The 12,738-nt window shown below is 39.8% G+C and overlaps 1 protein-coding gene across 3 annotated transcripts in view; it reads right to left on the bottom strand.

Annotated features, from left to right (window-relative positions):
- RTTN (rotatin) overlaps nucleotides 1-12,738 on the bottom strand; it is a 108,956-nt gene that overhangs the window by 75,266 nt on the left and 20,952 nt on the right. For all 3 annotated transcript variants that reach the window (XM_069569153.1, XM_069569152.1, XM_069569154.1), the window contains exons 12-17: nucleotides 7,329-7,541; nucleotides 5,990-6,102; nucleotides 4,107-4,233; nucleotides 2,314-2,439; nucleotides 1,688-1,804; nucleotides 729-868 (exon numbers count right to left, since the gene is read on the bottom strand). In XM_069569153.1, the coding sequence (XP_069425254.1) occupies nucleotides 729-868; nucleotides 1,688-1,804; nucleotides 2,314-2,439; nucleotides 4,107-4,233; nucleotides 5,990-6,102; nucleotides 7,329-7,541 (836 nt within the window). The remainder of the gene's footprint in view (nucleotides 1-728; nucleotides 869-1,687; nucleotides 1,805-2,313; nucleotides 2,440-4,106; nucleotides 4,234-5,989; nucleotides 6,103-7,328; nucleotides 7,542-12,738) is intronic.

Here is a 12,738-nt window from a genome sequence, read left to right as displayed (position 1 = left end):
ACATTTAAGTGTTTTTTCTCTTCTTGGTGAGGGAAAATCTAACCCCTGCTACACCAAGAGAGTAACAGAAGATTCATGCTGCACTGACCGAGAAGGAAGACAAACAATCCTTCTCTCCTCTTCTCTTTTTAGTTAAAATGACACACAAATAGTGGAGGAAAGGGCACTTCTTCAGTTTGCCTAGCAAGAGGACAAGCTAAACGATGAAAATATACCCACACGCTGGTAAGCTCCAGGAACTGGTGATGGACAGGGAAGCCTGGCATGACACAGTCCATGGGGTTGCAGAGTCAGACACGTCTGAGTGGCTGAACAGCAACAACAGACCCTGGTATGTGAGGCAACTGGTCCACCACACTTTCATGAAAAACTTTAATTTTCAGAAAAAATATTTCATTGGAGAAGTTTCACTCCATGAGGCTAACAATTTCTAAAGAGAAAAGACAGTGCGAACACTCTACAGTTCCTGCATCTGCTTCTCTGCCCGGCTCCACCCCGCCTGCAGCAGTGCTGTGACCAGCAGTGAGCGTGGCGCAGCCACAACACGGGCGGACCAGGCGCCGAGGCCGGAGGAGGATGGGGCACAGAGGAAAGCACCCACAAGACCGCCCATGGGGCCCTCTGATAAGAGAAGTGCTCTCCCTGACCTTCTCTGGTTCCACACAGATTCACTCATTTCCCTGAATGCTCTCGTGGCCCCGCACACTCAGAGGACCTGCTCTACTTACGAGGGCTTCTTCACCAGCAGGAGCCGCAGCATAGACTTCAGCCGGGCGGCAGAGGGGAGCACCCCTTCGTCGGTCTCCGGACTCTCTCTGCTGAGGTGGAGGATGCAGTTCCCCAGAGGGTCTTCAGTGTCGGCGTAGCCCTAACAGATTTCATCAAGAGGCAAGTTATGATTTGACTGTATACATAACATGCTGCTTGATTGTTTACCTTGAAATTAAGAAACTGTGTTGACCCGTCAGGCAACTCACAAATTTCTTTCAATTCAGTTGAATAAGGACTTTTCAAAATAACCGACATGAAGTAAGAAGCCTACATCCAACTGTATTTAAAAAATAATACTGGAGAACTTCAGCAAAATGTGCCAACCCTCCTGACATGTGCTAATTTTTCTCCAGGAGTCGATCTGTGGGGCTGCCCTGGATGGGGCCCCTGCAGATCTTCAGAGCTGCCCCCTGCACCTCCCACCCCGCACACACAGCAGGAGCGCCTGCAGGAAGACGGGAGCAGTCTTGTGGTGGCCGGAGGCCCCGGATCTGTCTTCTGAAGGATGGCTCCTGTGAGGGTGGGCCTTCCCCATCTTCCCCACCTTCTCATCCAAGGGAGGAGGCCCCTGCATGCCCCTCACTCCTTTACTTGAGCCCAGAAGGGCTGCTAACAAAGCTGGCTCTCTGAGAGCTCAGTAATCAACCTATCACGCTAATCCATACATAAACAAGAAGAATCCAAGAAGCCAGTTTCATTCTATCAAGCCTGCTTGAAAAGCATGGTTAGCTTTGCCTATAAGCCTTTACATGAGGCTGAGCTCTATTTTTCACAGTCGGTGCCGAAGGCCAGTGCCTCACTTCTTAACCTCACACCCAGACACACAGCACCCCAGCGTCTCGTCTCCCCCACGGCGTGCGTTTCAGTCACGCTCACCGACCAGAAACGGTGGCCTAGGCGGGTGAGCGCAGAGTACCTGCAGCACGGGGATGACGGGGCACAGGGACTCGATGAACTTGTTCCAGGTCGGCGCCGTCACCCTCAGTCGGCCCTGCAGCAGGTGCACCAGGATGGCCTTGGCTGCGGCGCTCACCTGCCCAACAACATGGACAGCAGTCCAGTGAGGCGGCCGCCAAGTCATCTTACGTACCTGGGACACTCCATGCGAAGTCTGGAAAGCTGCTACAGTCAGCACCTCTTCCTTCAGACTTCCTATGTCCACAGCATCATCTTACACTCTGTCCTCAACCAGGTTTTCCCCGTTTTAATGGTTTCCCTTTTTATCTTTACTGTACACTTTCCCACTGAATAAAAATGTTTCTTATGGGAATACTCTTACTACAACTACTGCCTCATCCCTATACCTTACATGAAAACTTACAGTTTGATCTGAGCTCTCTGAGAACAAGGATGTCCTATATTTTGAGCCTCATTTTTTTTAACATTTTTTTAACAACAATTTAACTGAACCCACACATCAAAGACAAGTTTCTTTTTACTTTCTCATCCTACTGTCTTGTTACATTAGAATATTACCTTGATTTAGCTGACTATCTACAGAATTACTCTTTTGTATTGACACTTTCTCTTAACATGCCATACCTCATTTTTGGGCTCTTGAATGCCAAATGCAGAGATTTCATACAGAACTTTTGGGTGAAGTAGAAAATGAATTCCATTACAAAGGGAAGACACAGGTTTACTGATATTATGGATGCCTAAACATTCCTGCAAAATAATACAAAAAGTTTTTAAAAATCAGTGACACTGATTTTTCCAAAGGATTCCTCTTTCTTCTCTTTATAATTCAAATCCAATTTTAGTACTTAGGTCACTAAAACTTTTCTTTTAACTGGTAGGAGATAAAGATTCTCTTGACAAGTTTTGAGTCTCCATGACATACCTATTACAAAGTCATACTGCAATGAAACTGAAGAACAGCAGAGTTAAGGAAAAGATCTTAAAAGCAGGTAGAGGGGAAAAAAATACAAAGAAATGATCATTTAACTGACAGCAGACTTCTCAACAGTGACAGAAGCCTATCAAGAGCAAAGGAGTGTTGGAAAAGTGCTAAGAAAACACAGCAGTCCATCTACAATTCTATATGCAGCTAATCCATCATTCAGGAGTAAGATGGAATCAAGACATTTTCAAACATGCACTATCAGTTACAGACTGTTATTGAAAATACTGAAAAACTTTATTTCAGTAAAAAGTAGACCAAACCTAAATACTTAACTATAAACAGAAGAAAATACATTCAAAGTAAAGAGCAGTTAAGATGAATGAACCAGGTAGATTGAATGAAAAGAACAGGCCATAAAAACATGTGTACAGCATGAAATTATTTACTTTAAAAAGGCAGAAACAATAATATATATGATTTATAGAGACATGTATGTAAAACACATGGATGGGAAGGATAAACACCAACTTTTAAGAATAGTTATATTGGTGGCGAAAGGGAAGAAGCCTCAGTTGTTACTAATATTTTTACTTCCCTGCAAAAAAAAATGATAAGTAAAAATGGCAAAACGTACACATTATACCTAGATAGTACTTATAAAAGTATTGAGTACAAGAGGACATTTTCAAGAGTACATGGGAACATATATATTTTTCTATATTGTCCTTTGTACAGTGTTCTTTTCAATATCAAAATAGTTAATATTTATGTACTACTCTATCCTAAAATATTTTATACTTTAAAATATAGGAAATATTTGTTTCAAAAGAAAGAAAAGAAAAATATTACTAAGAAAACAGATCTGAAACTGCAAAATTTAAGCTGTAATAACCTAAAACTTTTCCTGTGCACAGAAATCACTTTGAATACTTGACAGAAGTCAACTTTCCCTTACAATTTTTCCATCATTAAATAATACAACATAAATGTAATTCTTAATAAAACTTCTAATAAAGCAATTCAGATGCTAGACTTACCAAGTTTGCAGTTACAGAATTTAATAGTATAAAGTTTTCAGAGTTGACTAACAATTTTGGGGGGCTTCCCAGAAGTCGCTAATGGTAAAGAACCTGCCTGCCAATGCAGGAGACTTAAGAGACACGGGTTCAATCCTTGGGTCGGGAAGATCTCCTGAAGGAGGGTACAGTAATCCACTCCAGTATTCTTGCCTGGAGAATCCCAAGGACAGAGGAGCCTAGCAGGCTATGGTCCATAGGGTCACAAAGAGTCAGACATGACTGAAGTGACTTAGTGCACACGCACACACACACATAGCACGCATGCAATAATATAAATTTTTTAGAGTTGACTAATGATTACCATCTATTTTTATGGTAATAATTCTTAGTTTTAGTGTTTTAATAATAAGAGAATCCACTGTTAATGCTTCCCCCTCAAAAGAAAACCCACAAAAACCAAAACAACCTACCTTAACAATTTCCAGACAGCAGTGGTAAGTTTCAACTTTCACTTGCAGCAAAGGGTGAGACAACATCCGCAGAAACACCTTCTGACTTTCTCCCTGTAGTAAAGGGCTGGCCTGCACGGACTTCCAGCTGGTAGGAAGGTAAACATCCAAGAAATCTAAGGCAAGTAAGTTACTAAACATGACATTGAAAAGCACAGTGAACGGGATTTCCTCCCACTCCAATTCCTCCACCTGGGGTCTTCTTTAACCAACCTAGAATTAATATTCAGCCAAGTTTACTTGTTTTAAGTAGACTTAAAACAAGGTGGGCTTCCCAGGTGGCTCAGTGGTAAAACAACATGGGAGATGAGAGTTCAATCCCTGGGTTGGGAAGATTCCCTGGAGAAGGAATGGCAACCCACTCCAATATTCTTGCCTGGGAAATCCCATGCTTAGAGGAGCCTGGTGGGCTACAGTGCATGCGGGTAGCAAAGAGTCAGACACGACTGAAGTAACAGCACATGACTTGCTTTAAGAAAGAGAATATTCTCTCTTAAAGAGAACAAAAAAAAGTCTTTAGAAAATTATATTTAGAATGTAAAATGGTACAGCCATTATGGAAAACAGTATGGAAGTTCCTCTAAAAACTAAAAATAGAACTACCGTATGAGCCAGCAGTCCCACTGTTAAGTATGTAACCAAAGGGAATGACATTGGTTTCTCAAAGAGATATCTGCAGTCCCATGCTCACTCTAGAATTATTCACAATAGCCAATACATGAAAATAATCAGTGTTTAAATATGTACAATGGAATACTGCTGTTGTTTAGTCCCTAAGTCACGTCCAGCTCTTTGCAACCCCATGGACTGTAGCCCGCCCGGCTCTTCTGTCCATGGGGTCTCTAGGCAAGGATACTGGAGTGGGTTGCCATTTCCTTCTCTACGGGGTCTTCCTGACCCAGGGATTGAACCTGTGTCTCCAGGACTGGCAAGCAGATTCTTCACCACTGAGCCACCAGGGAAGCCCCATAATGGAACACCATTCAGCCTGAAAACGGAAGGAAATCCCATCATTTGTGACAATACAGATGAAGCTGAACGACACGCTAAGTGGCATGGGCCAAGAAACAGGAAACCAAATACTGTATGATCTGACCTATATGTGGAATCTGCAAAAGTCAACTCACAGGAGCAGAATGTAGAACTGGTGATTGCCAGGGACCGGATGGAATGCAGAGATGTGGGTCAAAGACACAAGGTCTCAGTTACACGGGGCAGGGAAGTTTTGGGGACCATGGTTAATAATGCTGTCTTGTACACTTGATATGTATTAAGAGTAAATCTTCAATGTAGTTCTCACCAGGTAATTATATGAGGTGACTGACTTGACAGAGCAGGAGAGAGATAGAAAAATAAATTCCATATTTAATGGATATTTATCACCATGGAACTTACTCTATCCAAAAGCAATGAAAATACTAGGTTTTAAAGCAAACTCTGCTCCAATGTCCCCAAAATAAGTTAATCAATGCATTATATTTTCCAAAAATCTATATAAAAGATAGGATAATGAAACTTACATTTAAAAAACCCTCAATTCAAGTTATTAATTACAATGTTAAAGATAAATTAACAAATTTGGACACTTATTTGGAAAGACATCAGAAAGTGTAAAAATCTAAGGATAATTAATGTTGATTACAAGCACATTTCTAATTTACTCCTGAAGAAAACATTTAACTGTCTAATGCAGCTATACACCCACAGTTTAAAAATCAGAACATATAAAAGCAATTTAAATGAAAAAATAATAAGACTGAAAGCCAGTTTCATTTTCATTGTCCCTAAACTTACACACACACACACCCCATATAATAATATAATCATAATAAGAAAAAAATTACATTTTTGAACAAATGGAGATGATTTCCTTTATTAGGGGGAAATGCTGATGGTAGGAAAAGCTACGTAAGGCTTGATCTGCCAGCTCCACTAACTCTAAGAGATTCTTTTCTCCCTAAAAAAGAAGCAGAATGCAACAGTAAATGTCAAGGTCATATACAGTAAGATTCTCAACAGCTAACAAAGCAGCTTCAAGAAATTGGATCATCCAGAGGCCCTGAGCCTGTTCACATTTGCTTAAGTCAACCGTCTCCACAAGCAGACCGAAAAGGTCAGCCTCAGAGGAAAAACGAGGAGAAAATGCCCAACTCAACAGCACCTGAGACTTTATTCTATTCACCTCTGAGCGGCATGTTCTTTGACGGTGAGCCTGTGCCCTTGTCTCCCTATTAACTGCAGCTCAAGGCAGGACCCATGTATTTTAAGATCTACCTCCCCCCTCTAACATCCTGACAGGTTCTAGGAAAACAGGGTACGATCAATACATGTGTGATTAACTGGCCATGCAAAATGCCACAGGAATAATTCAACTAAACAGCAATTCAAAATTCTCTCATGGAGGAAACAAGATACAGCGGCATCAAGGTGAAGGGAAAAGAAAATAAAAATAAATAATAATTGGTAAATAAGGAAAATTTAAAATATGAGGCTCCCAAAAAGTCCACTGTAGGGGCCAAAAGGAGTAAGAATTTTGCTCCTAATTTTTCGAAATCTTCAGGACCCATTTTGGTATATCAGACAGTAAACAACTACTGAAGCAATGTCTATTTTAAAACTCATTAACACTTTCATTTAGAAAGTGCTACTTATTTATATTACTTAGATAACATACTAAGTAATATCCTAAAAGGGATAAATAACAAATACATAATTACTACTGTAACAGGGTACCGAAAGTAGACCTTCTACCTTACAATGCTGTTCATAATTTTATTTAACAAAAGAACAAGCTCTTTATATAAATAAATAAAGATCTATAAAATATTAAGGGGAAAATATGCCTACAAAGAAGCACTAAATTTGCCCTTATAATTCTGTTTATGTCACTTGTCACACTGTTCACACATTAAACCACTTCAAAGAGGAACTCAATCTAATAAAGATACTAATTGTTCTAAAAAATACCACTGGTCTCATGAAAATATACCATTCATTAAGCCAAATCTTCATTTTATTTTATATAAATCATATCCTTAATCTTATAATTGGGCCATTAAGTAATGATGAATCCTATCCAGAAGAATTCAATTGTTAAATGTCCATCAGTTTGAAAACTATAGGTTATATTTTCTAAACATTTTATTAAAGGAATTTTAAGGAGACGTTAACAAAACTTTTTACCTCCTTCCCAACATCAGACAGGAAGTTACAGGTACACTCAATTGAATAAGCAGCCTCTGCAGTTCGTTTATAAATACTGTAGTTTTCAGAATTCAGCTGTTCCAAATAGGCCACAACAGCTTCGTGAATGTCTGGATATTCCAAAGAAACTGGCATATCCAAAGAAATAAAAAATAATGCTGCTGACATAGGTTCCGGTAAAAAGCGGCTTGCCTTGATAAATTAAGAGAAAAAAAAAATTAACCGTTGTCAGATAAATACAGTAAACTATAATCTTAATGCACTTCAACTTTTTTTTAGTCATTTTCTATCACAAAATCTGTGCTTTTCCAAAGAAAATTCTATCCCCCAAGACTTAATTTACCTCTACACTTTTGTTCAATGCAATTTTTTCTAAGCCTAAAATATCCCAAGTCCAAATTTCAACTCCTTTCCAAAGCCTGGGGTCCGGAATACCTCCCCTCCCCCATAGCAACCCTTAGCATTCCTCTCTCCGGAGCCCACACCTTATGCTTAACAGGAGAGAGCAGAAGAGAAGGCACTAGGTCTCTCTCTCTCTCTCTCTCTCTTTCTCTCTCTCTCTCTCTCTCTCTCAGGCGCACACAGACGGCCAGGAAAAAATGCAGCAAACCCCTGAGGAGACAGCCCAGGGCTTACTAACTACACACTGAATTGAACAGCACTAAATCAAGTATAACTAAACACTGATTTGAACAGAAATTAATTTCTATTTGGTTTTGTGTTTTACAAGGGAAAGGAGAAATTCAACGTATTTAAAAGTTTTAGAACACTCACAAAAAATTGACCTTTAATTAGTATAAAATCAAGGGGCCCATTTTATAACTTAATTGATTTAAAACTAAGAAAACCCTGTTAGATTTTTTCTTTTAATGATTCTAGCTTTGTGATAGGATTCTATACATCAACTAAGAAAATGAAAAGGACTGAAAACTCAACACTCAGAGAAAACCATTTGAGAAGAGTTCAGTACTATGCTGCCTTTGTTTTAGTAGGTTTGGTCATAATATTTTCATGGATAACCTATTTTAAGGATAATCATTAACTGTCTGAAGGCCTAAGAGCTAAATCAGCTAAACAATGCTTTTACATGAAATAAAGTTGCCAAATGAAAGTCAAAAACTAAAGGAATCAAAATTGTGTTACTAAGCATGGGAAAAAAAAAACTATTAAGAGAGCAGCCATTATAAAGTCAAGAGAAATTTCTCTTATTCTGTAAAGAACACTCCTAATGGAAAAAAAGAGAGAAACTAAATCACCTCTTGACTGATTATTCGCTCCCCTGGCAAACACTCCCTGAGCCCCCACTGTGCGCGGGTACCATTTCAGCTCCTAGGAACACAGCGGGAAGAGACAGAACCTCTGCCCTCACAAAGCTAACATTCCAGCGGAGAAAGCAAAGAGTAAGCCACACTTGTCAGGTGCGGCTGGGGGTGCTGAGAAAATTCTAAAAACAGGAGACAGGAAGGATGGACAGGGACCGAGGAGTGACAGGAGGGGGCGCAGAGGAAGGACTCTGACAAGGCAACATGTAAGTGGAGACCTGGGAGTCAGGAGCCACGTGGCCATCTGAGGGAAAAGCAGCCACAGCGCAGGGAACAGCGAGTACAAAGGCTCAGACATGGAGCATCTTTGGCAGCAAGGAGGCCAGCGGACCTAGCGCAGGGCGATGGCCTCCAGGGGCAGTGGTGCCAGATCAGGGAAGGCTTCAGGTCATCAAAAGGACTTGTCCTCCAAGGGGGCACTGGAAGGCTTCGGCCAAACATCATGATCAGTCCAAACGAACAGGTGGAGAGGGGCAATGGTGGAAGCTGAGGGACCAAGGAGGAGGTCAGAGCAACAGCACAGGCAAGACGCGATAGCAGCTTCCACTCAGGCCGTAGCGGTGGGAGTGGTGAGAAGTACTCAGGTTCTGGACCGATGGTCAAAGGAAAACGACACTTTGTCCAGGGATTGGACCTAAGTGTATGAAAGACAGGAATCAAGGATGCCTGTAAGGTTTTCTCACGATCAACTACCAACCAGAATGAAAGTGTCATTTACTGAGATGGGAAGACCACAGGATGAACACACTTGGGAGGGAAGTGAAGAACTAGGCTTGGGGCCTGTTAAGCTGGAGATATGAACGGTCAAGGGAAGATGTAAGAAGGATACAGTATGTACATAGGACTTTGGGGTTCAGACGACACATGCAGTCTGGAAATATAAGTTTGGGAGGTGTCCCCAAATAAATGGCATTTAAAGACTCAAAATGGGATGACATTTCATGAGAGGCATGGCCTGTCTTGGGGTTCTGCCGCTTTAAGAGGTTAAGAAGACAGAGAGGAATTAGCAAAAAAGAATGAGTAAGGTGGGCACTGCACTGAGATAGCAAATCCTAGTGGATCAACTCCAAAGACACTGTGTTCTAGTTTAAAAGAGCTTTCTCTGACTTTAGGCAGAAAAATATAAATAGCTGACATGAGGATTAAACAAGTAAGAGTATGTGGTATATCCCACTCAATAAATATTAATTTCCTCTCTTTCCTCTTCTCACCCATTACTCAGGAATTTCTACATTCCTACATCTGAAACTCATCTCAGGAACTCAGAGCACCAAGGGAAGGGTGTACATTTAATCCTCGTAAGGGCCAGAGGACCCGTCACGGTTTACACCCCAGACTGAAGACAGTAGTCCTCCAAGCATTAGTCACATGTCAGTGAGGTGGGACTAAAAGTGAAGATATTTCAGTGGAATGCCATTACCACCATTAGGTAAAAAAGAGTCAACATCATTTGTTTCACCAATTTGATTTACCCAAGCAGAGCACTTTTCATAAGATTACCAATGCCTCCTTTTAACCTGTATGCGGATATTCTCCAAATTCATCTAACAACCAGCAATTATCAATTTCAAAAAAGGTCTTCCAGGGCATTCTGTCAAAATGTTAAAATTCAGGAAATCCTTACATAGAGTCATACTATCATTTTCCAACTTCCAATTACATATTTGGTAAGTGGCAACTCAAATATTTAAAAGCTACTTTCAGTGTAGAAAGTTTCAGAGTTCAGATTCAAGTTCAGTTTCTGGTGGGCTAGCAACAGGCAGAGGGCAGCAAAACCTTGTATTTTTATCAATTAAAGGACAAATTTAACAGCAACGGAAGAAGAGCATTTTTGTTTAAATTTCACTTTAAAGTTCTCAATCAAAGCAATGATAACCATCTATAAGCTGATACTTTTATTACAATCTCTTCATTGACCCATTTACTGCTCTAATGAAGTTCCAAGCTATATATTTAAGACAGCTACCAAAAATTGCAGATATTGATTTGCCTTCAAAACCAAGAAAAGTAAGTATCTTAAGAAAGCAAAAAAGTCATTGAGAGTTGGCTTTGCATTATTCTATACAAATAAATTACTGATTTGTATTTTAATTGATTCTTGCCCAAATAAGCATATAGATGAAAAACATCTATAATCAAAAAAGCAAAAATTAAGCTCTATGGTACAATTAACAAGTAACTTTTCCAACAACTTTCAACATATAGAATGTTGAGTCTGGTAACACTTAATAAGTTATTGTAGCACTATTAAGTTTTCATTTATATGATAGTATCTAAAGTGAGACACCTATATTTCAAACGTAATTCCAGTCTTTTATGACTAAAATCCTTCAAATTATGTTTATCCTTTGGGATTTATTAAATTAAAAGATGCTTGCTCCTTGGAAGAAAAGTTATAACAAACCTAGACACCGTATTAAAAAGCAGAGACATCACTTTACCGACAAAGGTACATACAATCAAAGCTAAGACTTTTCCAGTAGTCATGTACAGATGTGAATGTTGACCATAAAGAAGGCTGAGTGCTGAAGACCTGATGCTTACGAACTACAGTGCTGGAGAAGACTCTTGAGAGTCCCTTGGACTCCAAGGAGAACAAACCAGTCAATCCTATAGGAAATCAACCCTGAATATTCATTGAAAGGACTGATGCTGAAGCTGAAGCTCCAATACTTTGGCCACCTGATGCAAAGAACCAACTCACTGGAAAAGACCATGATCCTGGGAAAGATTAAGGACAGGAGGAGAAGGGAGTAACAGAGGATGAGATGGCTGAAAGGCAACACTGACTCAATGGACATGAGTTTGAGCAAACTCCAGAAAATAGCAAAGGACAGGGAAGCCTGGCGTGTTGCAGTCCATGGGATCACAAAGAGTCAGATATGACTGAGTGACTAAACAACAACAAATGCCTTGGAAAATTATCACTCTTTAACAGAATGTTACGCTTTTCAGAAATATAACGACTAGGGAATAAAAGTTAAAAATAAAATCAACAGAAATGATGTTACTTTTCCCTAAAGCAAAATACTATATTTAAAGTTTAATGTTTTAGTCTGATTTTCTCAGATGGCCTGGTAATATATTACATATATTGCATATGTGCTATTAAATGGAGTTTAGACTACGTGCTCTGCAGATTCTAGGAACCAAAAGGGAAAGTACCTACAACAAAGAACAAGAAGACACAGGAAACAGTTCTTTAGCTACATTAATTTCTCCCATACCTTCAGCTAAGCATGATGCCACACCCTTTTTTTTGCAGTAAGTCCACTGCACAACACTTGCATATGAGTCATTTGAGATATTTTTACTACTAACATTCAAATGCAGAGATATATCCTCCAATTAAAAGTACAGTCAATAAGGGGATTTAAAAGAAACAGTCACGCTGATTAAAATCACATTTAACATACAGTCACATAATGGAGTAATATTTTGTGATAAAAATTAACAACCTCCTACAAGCAACAAGGATGAATCTCAAAAGAAAATCTTGAGTGAGTAAACACTTTGTAAGTCCATTTATATAAAGTTCAAAAACAGACAAATTCTTCTATGGTGACAGATGTCAGAAAGGAGTTTAGCTGGGGGTGGGGGTGAGGGCAGGAGAGAGAAAGGACAGGAGGGGCGGTGAAATGCTGGCCATGTTCCACCTCATGTTTTGGGGTGGTGGTTATTTTTCAAATAGAGATATAGTTACTTAGAATGAAGACAAAAGGAGAAGGGGACAGAAGAGGATGAGATGGATAGACAGCACCACCGACTCAGTGGACATGAATCTGAGCAAACTCTGGGAGACGGTGAAGGACAGGGGAGCCTGGCGTGCTGCAGTCCACGCGGCTGCAAACAGTCAGACACAAGTTAGTGACCGAACAACAACACAGTCACTTAGTAAGAATGTACTTTTCTAAATATGCTTCACAAGAATTTTTAAAAATCACCTTAAAAAAAAAAACTTTACAAAATGAGTGCTTTTTTCTATCAACAGATTTGTCAAAACTAGTCAAATATGCTAAAATTAGCCATTTCTCAACTTCTACATTTCCAGTATAATCTCTGTACAC

Source organism: Ovis canadensis, chromosome 23 (assembly GCF_042477335.2).
Source record: "Ovis canadensis isolate MfBH-ARS-UI-01 breed Bighorn chromosome 23, ARS-UI_OviCan_v2, whole genome shotgun sequence".
In the NCBI taxonomy this organism is placed as follows: Eukaryota; Metazoa; Chordata; class Mammalia; order Artiodactyla; family Bovidae; genus Ovis; species Ovis canadensis.
Note: the sequence above shows the minus strand (reverse complement) of the source record. Positions and strands in the feature narration are given on the sequence as shown.